Raw genomic sequence first — 22,196 nt, 5'->3', positions numbered from 1 at the left:
GGAGAGATGCTGCATCCCCTCATTATCTCTGGTGCCTCTGCTGGACCCTCTGCAGTAGCTTCTCATGTGCTTCAGACCAAAACTTCCAATTTTGCTCACAGTGGCCAGGAGCTTGGTCATCTTACAATAGCTTTTAATTTAAAAATTCTTGTTGATTTCAGCCTTTCTGCCTTAACAGACTTGCATTTATTTACAGATTTGTTTAAGACCACGTGGAGTGAAAGAACAGGCTTCAAATCTGGCAAAAGAAGTGCTGTGTTCCCAGTTCCCAGTTTGAAAAGGACTGATTTACCCTTTGTTCATCCACTTGGACTCCCATCTGGCTCTGCCTCCCCACAGGCAAAGGTGGCCAGGCTGCATCTGCAAGCAGGGACAGGCCATGTCCTGCAGCCCTGGCTTGTGCCACACTCACTGAGCCATCGCTGGCATGGCCCCTGCCATGGTTTTAACCCACAGGAGACAGCACTCTCCCAGGAAATGCTTTATGGTGGCTTTGGCGAGCCCTTGCTCCCAGAAATCTGGGAGAGGAAAACTTATTGGTGTAGGGAAGGAACGAGAGGAAAGGAAGAGAGTTCAGGTGTATGGATGCAAAGCACCCCATTCTGCTGGGTCTCCAGGCCTGCAAAATGGAGCTGGCATGCTTCAGTGAGCAGTGCAGATGTGACCTCACTGAACGAGGGCCAGAGGCTGAAGGGAGGTAGGGACACCAGGATACAGCTTTTCTAGGGCTCCAGCAGCCAGCTGACACTGCTGTCTGAAAATGGAACTCAAGTAGCTGTTTGAGAGCAGGAATATGACCAAATCTCATGCTGTGGCATCTCACTGAGGCCAAGGTCAGCCGTGGTGTTAGTCTGAAGGGCTGAGGTTTGCATGAGAGGAAGGAGGAGCTTCAGTGGGTCCATTTTGTCTTCTCCATATTTTTGATTTCACAATGTTCAGTTTCATTGTAGTTTGGTTCTCAGGAGCGAGATTTTCCCAGGTGTTTTCTGGAAGCAAAAAGTACTGAAGAGAACAGGGACCTGATATTCTTCCATGCCTTATCCATAGTGGCATCCTCATTTTAGGAGCTATTTGCATTACCCACCCTGGAAGCTGAACTGCCTTAGACTTCATATGCAGCTGACAGTGAAAAGTGTTCAAAATGGCTTTCCAGAAGATCCTAAATTAGAGTTATCATGGAGGTTCTCCTGTCTCTTTTCATTAAGTGCAATTAAATAGATTATTAATTTTGGCCCTCTGAATTTCACCTAAATTAGATGTCTGAACACAGCCTGAGTATCCATCTTGGACTGTAACAGTGGCTTGATATTGACACCCAGCTGTCACAACTAAGTTTGTAACTCAACACTGGTTAGGAAAGAAAAGCTGCTGAGGGTGTAAGAAAACTGCATTCTGAATCTGTTGCCTGAGGCACCTGCTCATATTTTAAGTATCAGATATGCATGAGATGTGAAAAAGTCACAAGGAAGCACTTGGCTCTGGATCCTTCTTGAAGAAAACAAGGAAATAAAAACTGTGCCTAAACAGGGAAAGAAAACAGTATAAAAATATGTTCTTAGTTAAACATGTATAACTAAAGAAACTAGTTCAACAGCTGCACAGATGCTGCGATTTTTATTGATACCATGCTAATTGAAAACAAGAAATCCTGGATTAGAAACGAGAAGAATTCACAGCAATTCAAAATGAGGATTCTTGTGTTCATTTTCCTTAGTTTTTCATCTTAATGAAACTTTCAGAGCTCAACTGTGACAACTTTGTTTTGCTTTGTTTTGTTTTGTTTAAGATATTTTAAGGTGCTGACAGGAATATGTCACCTCTGTATGAATGGGGATTCAACATTTCTTTGTCTATCATGTGATTTGTGTTTAGGGGACAACTTAGAAATGTGGTTGCATTTTAAGAGATTTAAGTGGACTTTTTCCCTTCATGTTACCCAAATGATTCTTGGCTCACTCTGAGATCCACCCTTCTTAGCTTTCACTTTATTTCAATGGCCAAAGTGCATCAAGATATATAAAAAATGTCAATTCTCCAAGTTGTAATTTTGTTAGTGAAGAATAAATCGTCTGTTGGTGAAGTGCCATCCTACCCCAGGGCTGTTCCTAGAGAGCCAGATCTGCTGGCTTCCAGATTGTTGAGCCAAAACAGTGTTTGTACAGCCAAAACACAGTGAAGGACAGGACTCATTTGTTGGTGCATGAGGTTGTGTAACTGTGTGCACTGACACCTCAGGCAAGTGGCAGATGGTAACTAAGGCGTCTGGAAGGCCAGGTTAGCAGATCTGAGAGTAAGCAGTTCTTGAGAACAGATTCCAAAACACCAAATCACAGCTCAGAATTTGGTACGGAATCAGAATATGGGCTGAGAAACTGTTAGATAAAGAAATTTTTTGTGTCATTTCCAATGTGTGAGAGACCGTAAGAAGAAACTTCAAAAGTCTTCAAGCTTCTTAATTTAGTTTCTTCCCAAACAGCAGAACTCACAGTGTGCTGGTCCCTGAGAGAAGATGCCTGATATAAATGACTCTTCCTCATCTTCAGGGATCTGTCTTGCCAGTATTCAGGAAAGTTGCAGCAAAAATACCAATAAAAGAGAAACAAAAGGTGGGGAATCAGAATAAATATCAATAAAGTACCTGCTATTTTGATAATTTCACATCACTATTTAATCCTTCAGTATTACCTAAATCTCTTTTAATTCTTATCAAGAGGATGAGAAAAAATCAATAATTTTGGCTGCTATTGGTATTCAAACTAGGCTAACATGCACTGGCAAAGGTAGTACTGGCCCTTTTCTTCATGTGTCAGTTGCAATATCAGCATAGCAGGACTTACTTGTTGAGTTTTGGCCTAGCAAGTTGTGGTGTTTTGGTTTGTTTTCATTTAAGTGAATGGTATCACCTTAATATAATCTTTAAAACATGCATAATTCCTTTACCAAAACTGTAGCTAGAAGGACTTTGACAAACGACTCTTACATGAGCCCACCTGTTCAAAGAAATCATGGAATATCTTGTGTTGGAAGGGATCCCTAAGGAGCATTGAGTCCAACTTCCTGCTTTTCACAGGACTACCTAAACCAGGTGACTAAGAACATCCTCCAGACACCTTGATCTCATGACTGCTTCCATGGAGAGCTTGTTCCAGTGAGCAACCACCCTCTGGTTGAAAACCTTTCCCTAATGTTCAATTTGAACTTAGACCAAGGCAGCTCCATTCCATTTCCCATGTCCTATCACTGCTCCCCAAAGAGGAGATCAGCAACTCCCCCTCCACTGGCCCCCAGGAGGAAGCTTTAGACTGTGGTGGAGTCACTCCTTACCCTTCTCCAAGCTAAAAAAGCCAAGTGACTTCAGCCAGTGCTCATGAGTCTTGCGCTTGAAACACTCTACCAGTGCCAAACCTGCTCCCACCTCAGTAAGGTAGCCTAAACCTCCATGTCTATAAAATTAATGGAATCCAGCACCACTCATCTATTCCATCTTCATGCCAACATCACTTCCATTATATCTACATTTTGGATAACTGTTGATAAACTGTTCTTGGTTACAGGAATAGTCACAGCAGACAAGCATTTATCACAAATTTTTCCTTAGTCCCATGCCCTGTACCCTCTGCAGATCTAGGATGCTGTTTCTTCTCCATGTGACCTCATGGCATATTTTAGGGTGTCAGTGCTCTGTGGTTTAATTAGTATGGCTGCTTCTCTTTCTCTCTGAGGCCAAGCTGAGGAGTGACCTGACATGACAGTGTGTCAGATCTGGGAAATTAATTCACACCCATTTCTTCCTTCATCAGTTATTGGCTGTCTGCTGCCTTCAGTTCTGATAATTATACAGGCAGTTCAGATAGGTCTTGCTACTGAAGGACTATGGAATCCTGATTCTTATTTCTGGCTACTATGCCTGGATCTGCTTCTCCTAAGCACAGATGCTGTGAAGGTAGAAATTCAACACAAGCCAGTCATCACTTTCTGCTTCTGTGGCCAATGGAGAGAGGAGAGAATCTGATGTCCCCAGCGTGACTCATTCTATCCTAAACAAGACATCAAATATAGGCAGGTATTAAGTAAATAATGCCAGAAGTTAATTTATCTTTAGTATTAGTAACAGATAGCTGTATTATTTTTTTCTTTCCAGCTAAGCTAGGTTCCATAAACCTGTCCTTTGAAGGTGAACCATTCTTTGCTGGACACATGTATCTTTCTTGCATTGCTGCTTGCTCCTGGTGAAGCATTGCTGTAAATACTTACCAAGGAAGGGACAGAGAGGAGAGTCACAGCTGGAAGATGATTGTGATATCTACAGCTGTGGTGTCTGTTCTTTGCTGCTTGGGTATCAGAGAGGTGAGAATTGCACAGAAATGTGCCAAGGGAAGAAATACAATCTGTTCTAGACTCCCACACAGCATTATCTAACTTTGTGGCTTTGTTATCTTTTATGCCATATTAAGCCTCTCTATAAAAACTATTACATTTTAAGTATTATACAATTGTGAACAGATATTTGATAGTAGTGGGAAACTGTGAGAATGCAATGGTGTGCTGGTTAGGAGGTGCTGGCACCCTCAACATGGTGCCTGATGTAATACTACTATGCCATCATGCTACTTAAGCCTTGTAAATCTGAAGTAAAGATATGGAAACAGAAAAGCCCCACAGGGCACCATGGTATTATACTGCATTTTTTATTGGCACAAACTCTTCTCAGCATAACCAGATGAATCAGCCATCTGAGCCAAAGTTTAGTAGTCATGAGTAAGGTAGTACTGTTAATATTTAAATGATCTAGTTTTGTTTGCTCTAAAATTAAGTGAGCATAGACAAAAACAAATTGGAGAGGATAAACAGCAAACAATCTTGAGAAATTGTCTCAGAGAATAGGACCCTTTAGAAAAGTATATGTTGTAGCTTTCTTGGTCTGTACAAAGGGCCTTTTCAAGGATTAGCTGAGTGTAATGGTGTACATTTCTAACAAGTGCCAAAGACAGACACAGTCTCATGTTCAGATGTGGGAGGAGGTGTTTTGCTGCCCACCTCACCACAGGGCTGGAAGTGATGTGCTCCTGGGCATGGGGCAGTCTCACCTGCCCCCATAGTCCAGTTCCCACCCAGAGACTTGCCTGACATGCGTGCCACAGCAATGTCAGCATCAGCAGAAGAGGGACCTGCTGGGGTATTAGTGTTTTAACACACCAGAAACCTGCTACTCCTCCAGCAACCTACTTGCAGATGCAGTGCAACAAATGCAGTTCCTATCTTCACAGTTCCCACAACTGCTCTCGGCCCAAAATACCTTTGCTTGCTTTTTTGGTGGTTTTGTCTCATGACAGTAGTGCAGTGCTTTTCTTTCACCTCATATCTGGAAATAAATACACACACTTTGCTGTGCAAACTGCCAGCCAGCCTCTCACTGTTCAGTAAATTTCCAAGCAATAAGTGGCCAAGATTTGCCCAGTCACCACTGCCTGTGCTGATGCTGCCTCTGAGGGGTCAGGTAGAGATTAATCCTCTACTCTTCCATCTCCACCCACCCCTCTAATGGCTGTAGAGGTCTTGGACCATTGCTCGCTTCTGCAGAGGCTGCATGAGCCCTTGCAGGCACCACTGTCAGGTGGGCATTCTGTCCTCATTTGTACCCTGCTCATGAAGAAAAAAGGCAGCTAATATTAGGTGGTATCTAGGGGCAGGGTGGAAGTCCAACTGGATGGTGCAGCCACTCCACAGCAGCTGATGGCTCCTCCTCACGGTCTCAGCACATTTAGTGCTGGTTATATCAGAGCTGGAGCACATCCTGGCAGCCAGAGCTGGCAACTGGGAGCCAGCTCCATCCTGGGAGCCGTGCACTGGGCACGTGGGAGCCTGAGGGTGGCCGGACACAGAGCCCAGGGCCTGGCTGGTGACAGGCACAGCTGGCTGACACTGCTCCCGAGCCTGGCAGCGACAGTGGCACCTTGGCACTGGCATTTCACCTGCAGCCCTGTGGGAGAAGAAAAAGATGCTTGCTCTCCAGCTGCGTGAGCTGCGTGCACCAGCTCCACTGAAGGATGTGGAAGGATGCTGCTGACCACCTCAGAGAAAAGCAACAAAATTCTGCACACAAATTCTGTAAAGAAAATGTTTTATTTAAAGTGTTAAATACCATCACCAGAATGAGTTTGATTTACATTAGTTGGTGTTCATTACAGGCCTAATCTGCCCTTTTTTTTCCCCAACTGTAATTCCTTTTAACTTTTTAAAACGTACTATTTACAAGACAGCAGTGATCACTGGAATAGTACTATTTACATGACTAAACCATAAGTAGAATTGCAGACGTGTGAAAATTAAAAAAAAACATTAATTTTTTTAAAATAAATACTGCATAATGACAATTATGTACAAACCTTCCATGCGTCATGTCCTTGATTTTAAAATTTGAAATAATTTATAGAGGACTATGCATACAAGAATGTGTGAGCACATCTCACAGTGTCAGGAAAATGGTTATGTATTTTTGTTTAATATCCTAGGGGATATTGTAGACTGCATGTTAGTAGTATTTATTTGCTGCTGGTCGACAGGTGTCTAAATTATTTCAATAAATATAATTTTACCAGTCTGTCTATTAACTTAACAATAATCCATTATATAAACTCTGCAGACAAGACACAATCTCATTTTCTATGATATTGCACAAAGTAAAAGGCATTATAAGTGATACTGTTATTACTTTTTCCCTCTTACCAGGCATGTACAATTTGTTAATGGGAAACTTCAACAGATTTTCAAATAAAATCAGAATAATTCTGTGTGGCCATAAAGGTAAATGTAACATACTTCAAAAATTATTGCAAGATTTCAATATTAAACCTTAAGTAGGTATTAAAGGCATACAAAGACCCAGGAAAAAGAAAAAAAAGAAAAGGATATTTTGTAATTAAACATTAACCAGTTACATTCCCTTTAAATAACGAAACTTCATGAGAAGCTTGAACTTGCAGCACCACCCGATGGTAGTCACTGTCTGCTACAAAGCCCAGGGTTCTGAAGATCCATTAACTGCAGCAAGGTTCTGGTAATGGTGTCAAATAGCTGACAGAGTAGTACTGACAAGCTTTCTTTAAGGCTATTTTACCAACCAAAGACTGATACCTTCCAGACTGATATTATCTAATTATGTCTTTTGCAACGCAAATGTAATTTATGAAAATTGAACTTTACAGCAGAAGAACTGTATGGATTTGTAACCTTTGTTGCTTCTGTTATTTCAAAAATGTAGCAATCAATTTGGTTTAGTGCAAATAAAAATACTTAAATTTGTTTCCTAAAAATCAATCAGGTACTTAATTTTTCCTCTTTCCAAAAACCTTCAAGAAATAATAGTTCAGTCTTTGAATGAAAGATGCTGGTGCTGAACACAAATTTATTGAAGACATCTTACAATGGCCACATGATTCCAGTATTTTGCTGTAGAATTCAATTTGAAGGTGAGAAAAAATGAAAATAAGTTACCATGCACTGTACAATAAATTGCAAAAATTCAAATATCTTCTTTATCAAATACATGCTGAATTACATTAATGTACTCCCAAGCCATGTTGCAAAATCCTTTTCAACATGCTTGAAAAAAAGTAAGCTCTTAAACAATATTTTTCTCAAATAATTCAGAAATGCAGAACAATCTGCAACCCTGAACCAAATATGGGGCATAAGACAATAATAAGTCAAAAGGTAGCCATTTTAGAATATGCTGATCATCCTGGGAGGTAGAGGGGGAAAAGAGCGAAAGGAAGAAGGGAGACTGGGAGGAGAGATAGAGAAAGAAGGAGGTAAAAGAAGTGTACAATTTGCACATTATGTTGAACTTTACAAGGCTTGTACCTTTTACATTTAAATAAATTTAATATATTACACTTATTTCTTGTCACATAAACAGAATTTTAAATATTTGCTAGAAATTATTTTTTTATTTTTAATAGAAGTCTGCAAAAACACAGACCATGACTGGTTTAAAGAATGATAAACGTGGTGTGTCTTTGTATCACCCTGTTGCATTCTCTTCCCTTTAAAACCATGCACTAGTGAAATTTATCTTTAAAAATAATATAAACTGTTGAAAATGGCTGATTTATTCTTTTTTTTTTTTTGCAAGTTGCAGCCCCAAGAAAATAATTTAAGTGTTCAGCTAAATCTGTGTCCATGCAAAAAAGTTTCTTAATTTCATACAGTACAGTATATCCACAGAACTTTATTTTTCAGAGAGTCCATCATGTCTGGGGTTTCACTGTGTGAACAGCTGGAGGTATGAAGCCTGCCACTTTAAGTCTTGAACCTTTTCAATATGAAGAGTTTTCAGATCTCAAGCAACTGCTGCAAGTGCCAGTTGACTTTTCCAGCATCCTTAGTTTCTTTTCTTCAATCTCTGCTAATCCACTGACTTGTAACGTGGCTCCATGGGAGGGTAACTCCGTTTCTGTGGCATAACCAAACTTTAGGAGGGGAGGGCAGATAAATAAAGAAAAGGGAGCAACAAAACAGATATGCCATTGAAAAGGACTTTTGTTGCATGAAACAGATTGATTTTTTTTTTAGTTTAGTCCATGGCTTCAGATTGGACCAAAACTGAGTCCCTGAACTCCAAACCTATCAGTTCTTCATGATTTGAGTCCATCACCTGAGGGCCTTCTGTAGGGCACAATGTGTGCAACTTCCTTGAGAACACAGGATCGCGTTGCAGCCCTAGAAACAGGCTCAGAAGACACAACATTAAGCATGCAGTGTTACCAGGGTTTGCGACCTGTAATTTTATTTTTTTGTAACGCTGGTTGCTATGACAACAGTTTCACAGCTGCTATGAGCGAGCGTAAGAAGGTCCTGTTGAACTTTCAAGAGATGATTGGGAAGCTCTTCTAGTGAGAGGAGCTAAGGTTGGGTCTACTAGGGAAGAAGGAGGGAAAAGTTTGAACCACCCAATCACCATGTTGGACAGGTCCAGTTCATCTAAAAGTATCTGTGCCACTCCCATAAAGGATTTGTGATCCATACGTCCATAGTCTCCCCAAACAATTATCTGTTAGGTAAAGAAACACAAGAAAATAGAAAAATTTTAGTGAAAATGTCAAAAGCTTTAATCTGATTTGTCAAAAATCTCTGCTTATTTAACTACAGTAAGGAATGAAATATCCAACTGATATATCTAACAGAATAACTGAAATATCCAACTAAACTATGCTGCCATAGCTTAGATCTGTGTATCCTAATCATGATGCAGAGACAGAAATGATCTGGGTACCAGCAACAGTTACCCATGATACCAGGAAAAGCCCCATACATATAGAAGAAGCAAAATAAATCTATAACTCACATTTTCTCCCTTCTACTTGCATACCCAGTCTCTACTTGCATAAACAGCTATTACTGTTGTGTTTATCTACTCAGCAAGTAAATAAAGTGTGAACATTTATTGCCAAATAAAGCCTGAAAGAAATTTGAAACTCATTCCGTGAAACTGTACAGGGGACATTTTCAGGTTCAGAGGAATATTTATGGAAATTACCTGTAAAACTTTCCCCTGGGGACTTTCTTCAAAGGATAGAAGTTGCTGATAAAGTGGTTCCAGCGTTTTTCTTGCTACCTTTGTTTTCTTTTTGGCTATGCAGACTCCATTTTCTAATAGATACACCTTTACGTATGGTGCTTAGAAAAATGAAAACAGGGAACAGTAAGTTAAAAAAGTCCAGATTTTTTTGTGTAACACACACACTTTCTATCACCATATAAAATCTGCTTTTAAAGGATATATAACTTGTAAGAACAAATCTCCACAAGAAATATTAACAATTATTCCCATACAAAGCTTCCACGCATTTTCTTTACTGTTCTCCTTGGGTTTAATTTTTTCTTGACTTCTTTTTGTATGACTCTTTTACCATGAAACAATTCAGATTTTGACCTGAACAAATCAAGTACTCCTATATATAGCATCTCTAAACTGTACAATATGCAAAATAGGCCCATTAAGTAAATGCAAGACTTGCAATGACTTTGGTGAAATCTGGATCAATGCTCCAAATTGTTAATAATTTTAAATTACCTACAAGGTGAAAATCAGTGAAGAAAGGACTCTGACACAATTTCTATTTTGGCAGAAGAGCTTGCTAAAAATATCATTATATTGTCCTCTCCACATAGTGTTACAGGACATCAGATTATAAAATAAGGAGTAAGTATCAAATATTGGTCTACTTTTTGAGTAGATACCTATTCCACGTCTCTTGATCCCATCTTCATTCCTGAGACTCCTATATAAAATCCTCAGTATATACTTTTCTTCCTATCCCATAACGAAGGATGCCTTTGCTATTACCAACAATACTTTTGGGTCTTCTGGCAACCTAATTCTTAATTTCCTCCTGAAGTAGGGCTAATTTCTGGTGTATCATTTCAATACAGTATGCATTTCAGTATACAACACTATAACCTACTGAGATTTGGACTTGTTAAGGGTTGGCAAAGCTGAACAGAAAAGCCACAGACCTTTCTGGCAGAATGCTATTCTCAGAATCATAGAATATACTGAGTTGGAAGTATATTGATGATCAAGTATATGATCATCAAGTCCAACCCCTGTCTCTGTGCTGATTGTTACTAAGGTTTTTCTTCCTTACCTGGCAGTGTCTTTGAACCTGGTTTTACAACAAGGCCACGGGCTCGGATTATTTCTACTTCCAGTTGTCCTTTCTTATCCATCATTCCCACCTGAATATCTCCTAGATAACAAAAAGAAATCCCAACATTGCAATTCAGAACTACTTTAATATACAAAATGTTGAAAAAACTTCTAGGATGAATATGTGGTGACTTGTATAATCTGCTTTTCATCAGTAAGTATGATCTGGATTTTAACACTACTATGTAATTTAATATTTACCATCTTCACTGGTGTTTATGTTGGTAAACAATTTAAAACCTCTGCAATAACCCCTTCTCTCCCATCTTCCATGCCTCTATTACTTCAAATTAATTTCTATTTCCCAAGAGTTTCATATTAAAAAAAAGGCAGCAAGGGAATTAATACAATGCAGCTGTGTTAAACTGTCTGAAATCTCTTCACGATGCCTCTAGTTAAGGACAAGTTATGAAAATATAACTTGTGAATGTACAAGTCTGTAAACACAATAGTAACAAATAGTTTGCACCTAAATGACCAATTTTTATACAATATTATCCAAGTGATTCAGACAACTGTTTGGTCCCATTAGCCCCATTTTAAAGATGGAAAACTGAAGAAGAGGTAAAAGGCTGAACTTCTCAAAGCAACTTTTGCATGTCTTCATAAGCATCCATGATTACATTCAACTTTAGCTGAGGTTACAGCTTTGGTCTTAACTGAGTTGTTCAAAACCACAAAAGAAATCCATATTTAAAGGGACTCTAGACAAACTTTATGTTCTAATTACCTGACTAAATAGAATATGTCATATCTAGAGGGCATAAACACTTACCCATTGATGGGGTTGCCAATGTCTGTCGTCCTACAAGCTGGGCGGGACCAAGTCCATCCAGAAAATCACTGAACTGGCTGTCTGCAGCCAACCTCACACCAGGGAATATCAAACTACAAATAATATTGGAAAAGAAAGCAAACAAAAATACACTTAAATTTGCCCTCTGTTTGTGTTTTTTCATTTATTTGTTTGTTTTTTGTTTGGTTTTGGCTTGGGTTTGTTTTTTGTTTTCTAGATGTTTTGCACTTAATGTTTGTAGGTTTGGTAGTACTGTAGGAAACTTACAAAACAATTACTGTAATTTTTGAAATCCCACAGTGTTCAACAAGCAGCAATTTAGCCTCCAGCATATAAACAAACAGGTAAAGAAAGCACTCTCCTCAATAATTTCCAGATTTGTATTCCATCATGTTCTCCTTTTCTAATGGATTAAAGACCACTGTTAATTACCAAAGTATTGATATGAGACAAGTTCATTAAGATACTAACGCACACCCTTACCACTGATTTAGTTACATGAAGGTTAAATTGCCCACACTTCTCAGTTACTGTGAATTCAATGGCTAAATATCAAATGTACACAGTGAAATGATGACATTAGACCAAATACAGGTTGCTATTTTCAAAATTGCCATTCATTCAAAATATTTTGTTGAAAATGTCTTTGAGAATGACATTTATTCAATAACAGAATTGAAATCCCTTGTGGCAAATGACCAAACTAACTTAAAATTAAAATGCTTGCCATAAATTATCTGTGACCCATTACAGAGCAACAAGAACTAATGAAATTTGTAATGACCAATCATTAAGAAATGTCCATTTCAAATGCATATAGTGCGCTAGCTTGGAAACATAAAATATATTGTGCAGCATAGATGGACTGTCTACTGTTGTGAACATCACTAATAAATCAACCCTCAATAAGACTTTTCTGGGCAATGTCTCACATATATCACTCAGAAGTTTTTAACTTGGGGCTTTTATGATGCTATGATAACCATGATACATGACAGACTTGTACTTGTGCCCAGATAATTTCTTCAGGTTAAAGTAAAAGAATCTTTCAAAAACTCCTGAGCCCAGTGCGCTGGAAGTGCTCTGGAAATGCCTTGCTCTGCATATCACTGATGTACGCCAGGAGTTTTGTCCATATCTGTGTTTTACCTGGTGTACTGCACCTGCTTCCCCTCCTGACACACCTCATGATGATGATCTGACACACCATGTGCCTTTCTTATGGCCTAAAAGAAATGATCCACCTTCTTCCTGCACCAACAGTGGGAGACTCTCTTCAGTCTCAGGGGGAGACTTAGGCTTAGTCCATCAATGACGCTGGCTTGTGAAAGGAATTCTGACTGAACAGGACCCACAGCACTTACTGTGCTTCTCTCTAACAACCAGTTTCATGGATAAACGTCCCCCAGCTTCATGGAGAGAGCCCCACAGCTGTAAATGCTGCTTACTTTCCCTCAGAGCTGTAGCTGTTCATGCTCCCATCCGTCGACTCCCGGCTTGCCTGGCGAGTCATCCAGTTCCTCATCTCCACGGCCAGCCCTGTCTCCGTGCTCCTCTGGACGGTGCTCCGCAGCTTCTTGCCCCCTGCTTCTGTTGGAGACAAAAGAGAAGCCCCCATGCCACTGTGCTGTCGCAGCTGGGCAACCGTGCACACCCCTGCTCCACGTGGCACAAACAGTCAGAGCCACAAACTAATGACCTGTAACAAAACTTCCATTTAAATGTGTCCGTTTTTTAGTAACAGGGAAACAGCATCATAAATCTCTTTACAGGATCAGGATTTTAGTTCTGTCACCGCCTTTCCAAGGTCAGACAACACGAGTCTGCCCACGGAGGTAACCAGATTTAAACAATCCATAGTCTAGTGTGTTTAAAATATATTTTCCCTGGATGAATAAATCCCTCTTAGGAATTCAATTAAAATGTTACCATGATGTCAAAACCTGAAGAGAAATGTTCTAACTCAGATGGATTATTGTTTTAAAAGCATTTGGTCATTACCTCCTAAATCAAGTTACAGATATCCATTAGTGAAGATAGTAAACTAAAAATCAAGAAGCCTTCCCGTGCTTTCTTTCTTCTCTATTCACTAGCTTGTAAATTTAAATTTATATTTAAAATATACGGTATTTTTATGCACAATAAGAAACCTCATTATCACCTTCAAGAATAAAAATTTTTCTATTTATTTGCATAGTTTAATTTTACTTGTAAAACCAGCAACAAGACATATGTCTGGGTATCAGACAAGGGGAAAAAATACTCGAACAATATAATAGCATTTTAGTGTAGGAATTTTGATCAAGACCTCAACTGGATGAAATGAGTAGGAATGAAGCCTCAGTTTTTCTTTCATGAATCAGACAGCCACTCCATGTAATTCCTGATTTTAAATGCTGTTCCCTGCAACGGAGCAAGGAATTCTGCATACTTATTTCTTTTAATCTGTTCTATACACCTCTGAGTGCAACACAGTGATCTGTAATATACCGACATTATAAAAGAGAAAAAAAGTTTAGAAACACTACAATAATAACAATTCTTAAATACTGATACAATGAGGGTAGAGTAATATCCAATATCTTAGGATATTGATGGACTCAACTTCCTTGTGTAGTTGTTTGTAGCATCTGGTACCCTTTACACCTTCTCTGCCTCGTCATCTGCTAGAGGTCAGAAAACTTCTGGACCCATGAGGATGGTGAAGCTTTAGGGATTTGTAAAAGGAAATGAGCAAAAGGAGGAGATTGTCCTGGGATGAGGACTATCACACCCCATGGAGAATGTGTGAGCACAGGGACTGGCTTAGAGTAAGAGGATCTGCACCCTCGGGCAGGGAATGGGAGAGGGACCTCAATTTCCATGTGTGCACTCATTGTCACTGTCATACAGGCTGCAGCGTGGGTTGAAGTCTCCCAGGCTCCTCAGTCAGGAGGAACTGTAGGTCAATAAAGAACATGGGAAATGTAGTGATGTGGGAACTAGACACCAAAAATACCTTGAAAACCATTGCCTTCTTGTCAAGAAAGATTAATAACTGCAATATTTAGCAGCAGTGAGACATTTCTACAGCAGTATCATGAGTGGTTCAAACCACATTGCTTATTAAAAGCCTTCTACGTATTCCTTAAGACCATCACTTTGAATCAGTACATACAAATAGTAATAATAAGATAAATAAAAAATTTTCCCTAGAACTTCAGCTGCACAAATGAATTCAGTACACAGGAGAATGAAAAAATAAATTTTATTGCATCAAAATTACTTCTAAAAATGCCCATCAATACCTGATGTAAGAAATGCAAAAGGTGATGTAAGAAATAAAAAAGGCATGAGGCTACTACCACATACAAAAAATGAAGGTCAGAAATCAACAATTTCATGTCTTTTGGGTTGCACCATTCAAAGTGCCTGCTGGTTTATTATTTATATTTAACTAATGAAAGCTGGCAGCTGACTTACAACGGTGGTCCAGAGTTGTTCTAAAATACAAGCACTCATTTCAAAGAAATATTCCCACAAACTGCCAGGAAAATATCATGCTGTAGTTTTGTAGAAAAAATACACTGCATCATAGTAACATATGAAAGGCATACAACTCTGAAGCCCCACAGGACATTACTCCTCTGTTCTAAGAACTGTTTTGATGAGTAAGCATTCATTTTCATTCTGCCTCATTGAATGATGGTCATTCTCAATTCATTATCATAAACATGAAGCCCTTATGCAAATTTAAAAGAACATCTCCATCTTGCATGATTCTTCAGTATCTTTGTACATTTTTCAAAGATTTGGGACTTTGGGAGAAATATATGTTTGAGGAGTATATGGTAACTTTTATTAATTTGTAAGGCAGATTTTTTTCTGAACTAGAATTGTAAGTCTTCTTCTGTATGCCTTCATTGTAGAAGAACAGAATGAAATAATGAATATATCCATTTGCACATCAATTTACTGAGAAATCAAGGCATAACTCGTGCAACTGCCATTCAAGCCTTCATAGAGACACACATGTTTACAGCACTCCTCTAAACCTTAATTTAAAGCAGTTTTACCTTACCACATTCATTTTAAATGAAATAAGTGGTCTGGTTCACAAGACAACAGGCACACAAAGATACAACTTTGATACAGCATGAAAATTAGATGTGTAGTATATCCAACTTTTGTATAAATACAAGTGGTAAACCATAATTATTTTGACCTTAACATAGAATTTAAGGAGGGCTGAAAGGAGGTTATGTGAATAACTATTTCCCAATTTTCAACAGAAACAGGCAGTGCTCACGAATGGTCTCCAAAGAGAAAGATCTGACCTTTTATCAACAAAGCTCCGAATCATGATGTTGATGCTTCTTGAAGTAAGAATTGAAGATTTTAACAGCAAAATGGCACATTGGAATAAATTAACAGAAGAACCAGATCTGGGTGGTGTGACTCCTGAGCCAATGCTTTTGACATGAATATTCTTTCAGATGAAACTTGGCTAAACTAATACATAATAATACACGAGAAATAGCCCCACTTGATTGCCTCCAATACTAGCAATGTATTTGTCCCTGGAAAAATGTTAATAAATCAAAAATAATCCTACAATTCCTCAAACAATTTAAAAGCAAAGATAGTATTTGTGTCATCCATAATTTATGTTTCATAAATTCAGCATAAAAAAATTAAAAAATGTTTCAAGCAGCAATGAAACCACAAAGTAGCTGCTCAGCTTAAAGAAATAGTCTTTGGTGCCATACTTCCAAGCTGTAGCTGGTAGATCATCTGATTGAAGATCACATCACCCTACTAAAGCCAAACTGTTTTCCTCATTCCTGCCCAGAAATTGAAACCTCCTTTCTTGTGTTAATTCAACTACTCACGTGGCTGCATTCCATACTGGACCCAAACCAAAAGGAACAAACAAAAAATATTATTTAAAGTTATTCTTTTTCTTCCAAGACAGATAATTTTGGAAAAGATATTTGTCAAGACAAGCAAACAGCTGAATGAACCCAACTAAGGAAATACTAACCTCTAGCTAGACATGTAACTTGGGAATGAAACACTCACTCAGAAATAACTATCTAACTGGTGTCACTGTAAAAGTGGGGGTTGGTTTTATAATCTTAAAGTATATATACTTATACACTCATGTTATGCATGCTGTTTTAATCTTAACAAATGAAAATACACAGAAATGAGAGCATAGAAGTGTACATTGTTGTTATGTTGCTGAGTACCTACAATCAAAATCATTTTACTCATAATTTCCTAAACTCTAATAAAGAACATTGAAAATGTTCTCTGAATTAGTATAAGCTAATTGCCCTAGCAAAAAGAAATTTCTCTCAAGTCCCCCAACAAAATATGGAATATATTATTTGAAAAACACTAGCTCAGATTCTCGTAGCCATATTGTAAGGAGTGGAATAAATTACCAGAAATAATTGCTCTGGTATTTATGAAAGCACACTCATTCTTACAGTTAATCACACTGGTAATTTAACTAATATGGTTACTGCAAATAGACTCCACAGGCCACATTTTCTAAGTTACACACAGAATTATTTGTTCTCACAACTTGGAGTGCAAATCACTTACAAATTAGGGATGCAAAACTACTGACACAATCTTCAATAGCAGATGAGAAGTCAAAAACTGCAGTGAATACAACAGATTACCTTCCATCATCTGGATCTAGCCAGACGAAATCTGCTGCTGGCGGTGAGAGTGAGAGCTCTCAGCTTGCTCTCGGCAGGAGCTTCCTACAACTGCTCCCCAGCAGGCACAGAGCCAAGAGAAGACATGGCACAGGCACAGGCAGGCTGGCTATGCCAGTCCCCAGCTGGTATGTGATCTCTTGGTAGGACTTGCAGGGAGTACAGAGCAGCTTCAGAAATACACTTAAACGCTTGAGGTGGCTCCTCTCTGCTCTCCCCACCTCACCAGAAAAGCTTCATAAAAACTCCTTCAGCATTGCAATCTCAACTCAGGAGTTAGATCCACAAAGAGAATAAACCGCCTTTAAGTGCCCATTTTTTAAGACTAAAATTATCCACATACCTAGCTACCTGCTCTGGATATGTTAACGATTGGCTAGATAAAAGACAGCCTAAGAAAATTTGAACCTACAGAAGAAAAGGGGGACAGGGTAGGTCTCAAATCCCCTTGCAACTGCACAGCTCTGTTTCTGGAGTAGCCCAAGTTTTGTTTGCACTGAAGAGCAACAAGGTTGCAACAAGGCACTCAGCTCTTGTTGAAGCACTAGGAAGCACAGCCAAGTTATTTCTTTCTCTGTGTTACCCACAGACCCAAAGCAGAAGACATGGTTTAGGATCTCTTAATGTAAGCAGGATTTGGGAAACACAGATTCCATTGCCACTTGAGTTTGAGCTCATTTCACTGATTCTCATAGGCCAGCGCTAACAACCAGTTTAAAAGTTTTGTGTAACAGTCCTTCCAATGGATATTTTCACAGCGCATGATGTCAGCATTTCTGAAACCCAAAGAGCATTTCAGAGCTGGGGAAACTGTAACCAAGGGCTTTCTCCTATTTGTAAGGAAGAAAGAAAGATCTGCATTCTAGCTCCTGCTTCCACGAGTATCTGAATGTAAAATACTGATAAATTTTGATTGGGACAGGAATGGTCTGCCCTGATATGCCCAAAGCAGAGTTGCCTTCAGCAAGAAAGCTCTTCAGTATGTGAGCAGCCAGGTTAGGAAAGTGTGAGAGAGTCTGGGCTGACTGTCTCGGCCCCATGTATTTTTAAATTTCTTGGGAGGCCTCACTAGTTTTTCATTTTTGGTCAAGAAACACTTTTTCACTCATGTCCTACTCTTTTTATTTCTTCCTCTGGCCATAAAGGAGGCATAGTTAATCAAGATAGCACCTAAGACAATGTAAGAGAGAATTAAATTAAATAATCAACAATAACCAACTGCAAAACTGTTGCTTGCCCTTCTGGTCAAATGCTGGTATAGAAGATTTGGCATCCCATTCTTGATGAATTTCCTACAGGACCCAAGAGGCATCATGAATCTCATTTGTTCCTGGCCAGATTGCAGCATCCTTTGCCTGCATTCTACTTCCCTGCCATGGCAAGTCTGGTCATATGTTCAGCCAACTCTGTGCCTTGGTGTGGCCACGTGATGTGAAGTCAGTTTACCCCATGGCTTCTGAGCAATGCTCTGGTTTAAGGCAAGCACCTGCTCCTTATTCTCTCCCAGATCTTAAGTACATCTACCACTGTAATTTCACTGCTGCTCTGATGTCCATTCTCCAGTCTTAACTGATCCTTCAGCAAATTATTAAGAGCATCAGAAAAGAGAAACTGGTGTGTGGCACCCATCATTTTAGGATCTTCAACTTATGGTTTCATGTTCCCAAAAAGGTTTTTGAAATATTTTTACAGGACTGAACTGTAAACAAAGAGCTGTTTTCCTGCATACACAATAAGTACTTAGTGCTCCTAAAACTTTAGTAACCCCGGCATTATTATTCAGAATCACATGCTACATATAAAAAGGACACATAACAGTCTTGAACACCCTATGGTTTGTTTTCAGTATCTGTGCTAAGTAACACTCCTGGTAATCCCAAATAAGCATATACAGAATTACAGCACAGTCTGATGCTTGGCCATTCCCTTGACTGAGAATTTACCCCTGATAAGAGACAGCTGTCCTAGGGAATCAAAACTAATTAACCACAGCTGTAAGGACAAGAAGGCTTAGTGCTGACTAATTTCCACTTCTCTTTTGGTTACCTGGCTCTGACTATATAACAACAAACAGGCTATGCAGGCCTGGTTGATCCTTTCTTTTACAGGTGCTGATTACAGATCTTGACAGTGAGATGCAGATCAGGAATACAACTACATGTAGCCACTCAGGCCCTTCCAGCATCACTGCAGAGCTCTCTGCTACTGATAAGGCCATCAGTTTTCTAGGTGTGGTCCAAGGATTTACCCGCCAAAAGCCATTTACCTGCTGTAAACCTGAACACAGTTTACCCCTGATAAGAGACAGCTGTCCTAGGGAATCAAAACTAATTAACCACAGCTGTAAGGACAAGAAGGCTTAGTGCTGACTAATTTCCACTTCTCTTTTGGTTACCTGGCTCTGACTATATAACAACAAACAGGCTATGCAGGCCTGGTTGATCCTTTCTTTTACAGGTGCTGATTACAGATCTTGACAGTGAGATGCAGATCAGGAATACAACTACACGTAGCCACTCAGGCCCTTCCAGCATCACTGCAGAGCTCTCTGCTACTGATAAGGCCATCAGTTTTCTAGGTGTGGTCCAAGGATTTACCTGCTGAAAACCTGAACACAAACATAGGACAACAAAAAGCAGGTCTTTGTAGTCCACAGCAGTACCTCCCTTGTGACAAGTGACCTGAATGAACAGATCTTCAGGAGCCCTCATTTAGACCATACAGATAAATGCTGTTATCATTCAAATATAATAGGTCTATAATAATTTGTGCATATTTTGTGCATGTGTCAAAACAGAATGGTAGCATTTTATATCCACTGTGTACATCCTGTACAACAATCTATATAACTACAAAAAGTGCAAAGCAGTGGGAAATTGGTCTCATCCCCAACCTATTAAAATCCTGAAAAACAGAGAAAGTAATTTTGTGGAATTACATTCTAATTTTGCATACCATTTATATAAAGAATATAGAGGTACAACTAGATAGGTGTATATCTTCATCACAGGAACTCTTCACACCCGGTCTCTGATTTTGCCAATGACAAAGGATGATCATCCAAAGTAAACAGAAACCATTTCTGCAGTTTTAAGAATATAAATGATTTTTATGTTTACATGCACATTCAATTTTCTGGATGTACACCATTCTTATGTATTTTTTTAATAACCATTATTTCAGGCAGTGTCAAGAGCAAATTAAAATGCTTAAGCAGCAAAGAGTACATATATTGAGGAGCTTAGAATTGATTTTTTTTTGCATTATATGAAGTGAGAGATACTTTCTAAATATGGAATAATGGCAGTAACACTATTCTTTATCCCAACCTCGACTATTTTTATTGCAGCAAGGGTCATTCCATACACTATCAGACAGATCTGGGCAGCATTTTTGAATGATGTAGCAAATGTGTTGAAACAATTCAACACCATCTATTAAGGCTTAATGAAGTAGATGGTGCCAAGAACTTGGATGGCTACTGAGATTACACAAATTAGAAACAGCTCTTCCTCCATTGCTTTGTCTAAGATGAATAATGATCCTATGCAAATACCATTATTTAAATAACCACAGTTCACAAAAAACTGAGCAAATTTCACACTGTAATGACCTATTTTCAAACTACTGCTCTTAAACATTTGCCTCTCCAAACTGAAACAATGACAACACAGTGCATTGCTGTTCTGACTACATTCTTGACCTTGACATTGAAAAATGACAATTACAGGATGCAGCTACGAGACAGGTTCTTACATGTTTATGGAGGTACCCCCAGAGATGCAACCCATCATACACTGTAGCTTCACTGCTGCTGCTACAGCCATATCCAAATTATCTGTCAGCCATTCAGGTACATGCTGCAGTGTAACCAGCAGCTCAGAAGGGAAACACAACTATAAGAGAAATACAGCTTTAAAAATCTACTGAGCATTTCTAACTTTTTTTCCACTTTTCCCTTAGCTTTCCAGAACATGTGATTTTTTTTTTGTCACACTCTTTACTTTGCCAGCAACAGTATAGTTTTTTCTATGCTTATTTTTTTTAAGTCTTATCAATTTTGGCAGTAATTTCATTAGTAGAGTACCTGAGTGTAACTGGTAAAAACACTTGTGACTTGCTTGAAATGCCTGCTATACTGCCTCCACCCTTGAACTCAGCCCATGGAGCTGCAGAAATGGGACAGACCCACCACCATGATGGAAAGGCTGACCCAAGTGAGCCCCTGAACTGTGCCCTAACAGCAGACAGAAAAAATGATCAATGATAAACCTAAATGTCATGCAGATTGTTACAGAACAATTATTATTGCATATTCAGAGTGCTTTTTATCCTCCAAGATGAGTGACCCCACCACTGCATGCAATGTGCATCTCTGGTGTGTTAGCATCAATCCATGAAAGATCTTTAAAGCTTCATCTCTTACAGGATAACCTGTCACAGGGCATTATACCCTTCTTTCATATCCTTCCTTGGCTCTGCCTATGAACATTCCACATAAACAAGGTCATCTTTACCACCAAGGCTAAAATGTAGGCCAATTCCCCCAAGATGATGTGGTTATTTTCGTTTTCTTCATAGCCTGATACTGCTATATTACTTTATTCTTTTTAAGATGGTAATTTTAAAGGGTAACTACTTCATGTGCAGAATTCTCTTCACTTCAGTAATTACTGCGCTAATGAATTTATTGTTACTACTTCCCCCATTTTCTATTTCTGGTCAAATTATTGTCTGCTTGTTATTGTCTACTGGGACCTCCAGAGGGACACTGTGATCTGGCGGTCTAACCACAGGAACAGAATCCAGGAACTGCAGAGTTTTATTCCAGCTGTACCAATGTGCAGTGAACAATCAGTGAGAAATGCCACTGAAGCCATTACCAGTGCTCAACTGAGCAGCTCAGCGTACCTTTAAATAAGTCCTGAGTCTTCTCTCAGGGGCAGCACTCCCGCTGACACCTATGTGGGATCCAGCA

General features: G+C 39.1%; 1 protein-coding gene across 49 annotated transcripts in view; it reads right to left on the bottom strand.

The window, feature by feature from the left end:
- Nucleotides 1-6,104: 6,104 nt before the first annotated feature.
- Nucleotides 6,105-22,196, bottom strand: part of RIMS2 (regulating synaptic membrane exocytosis 2) — a 453,673-nt gene continuing 437,581 nt past the window's right edge. For 39 of the 49 annotated variants that reach the window (XM_039706126.1, XM_039706131.1, XM_039706107.1 and 36 more), the window contains 5 exons: nt 12,956-13,097; nt 11,487-11,599; nt 10,650-10,751; nt 9,539-9,678; nt 8,834-9,052 (listed from right to left, as the gene is read on the bottom strand). In XM_039706126.1, the coding sequence (XP_039562060.1) occupies nt 8,834-9,052; nt 9,539-9,678; nt 10,650-10,751; nt 11,487-11,599; nt 12,956-13,097 (716 nt within the window). Of the gene's footprint in view, nt 9,053-9,538; nt 9,679-10,649; nt 10,752-11,486; nt 11,600-12,955; nt 13,098-22,196 lie in introns of all 49 variants that reach the window. The other 10 variants (XM_039706150.1, XM_039706103.1, XM_039706156.1 and 7 more) reach the window with 2 other exon arrangements.

Source organism: Passer montanus, unplaced genomic scaffold (genome assembly GCF_014805655.1).
Source record: "Passer montanus isolate IOZ18808 unplaced genomic scaffold, ASM1480565v1 scaffold19, whole genome shotgun sequence".
In the NCBI taxonomy this organism is placed as follows: Eukaryota; Metazoa; Chordata; class Aves; order Passeriformes; family Passeridae; genus Passer; species Passer montanus.
The sequence above is the reverse complement of the archived record's forward strand: the minus strand, read 5'-3'. Positions and strand labels throughout refer to the sequence as shown.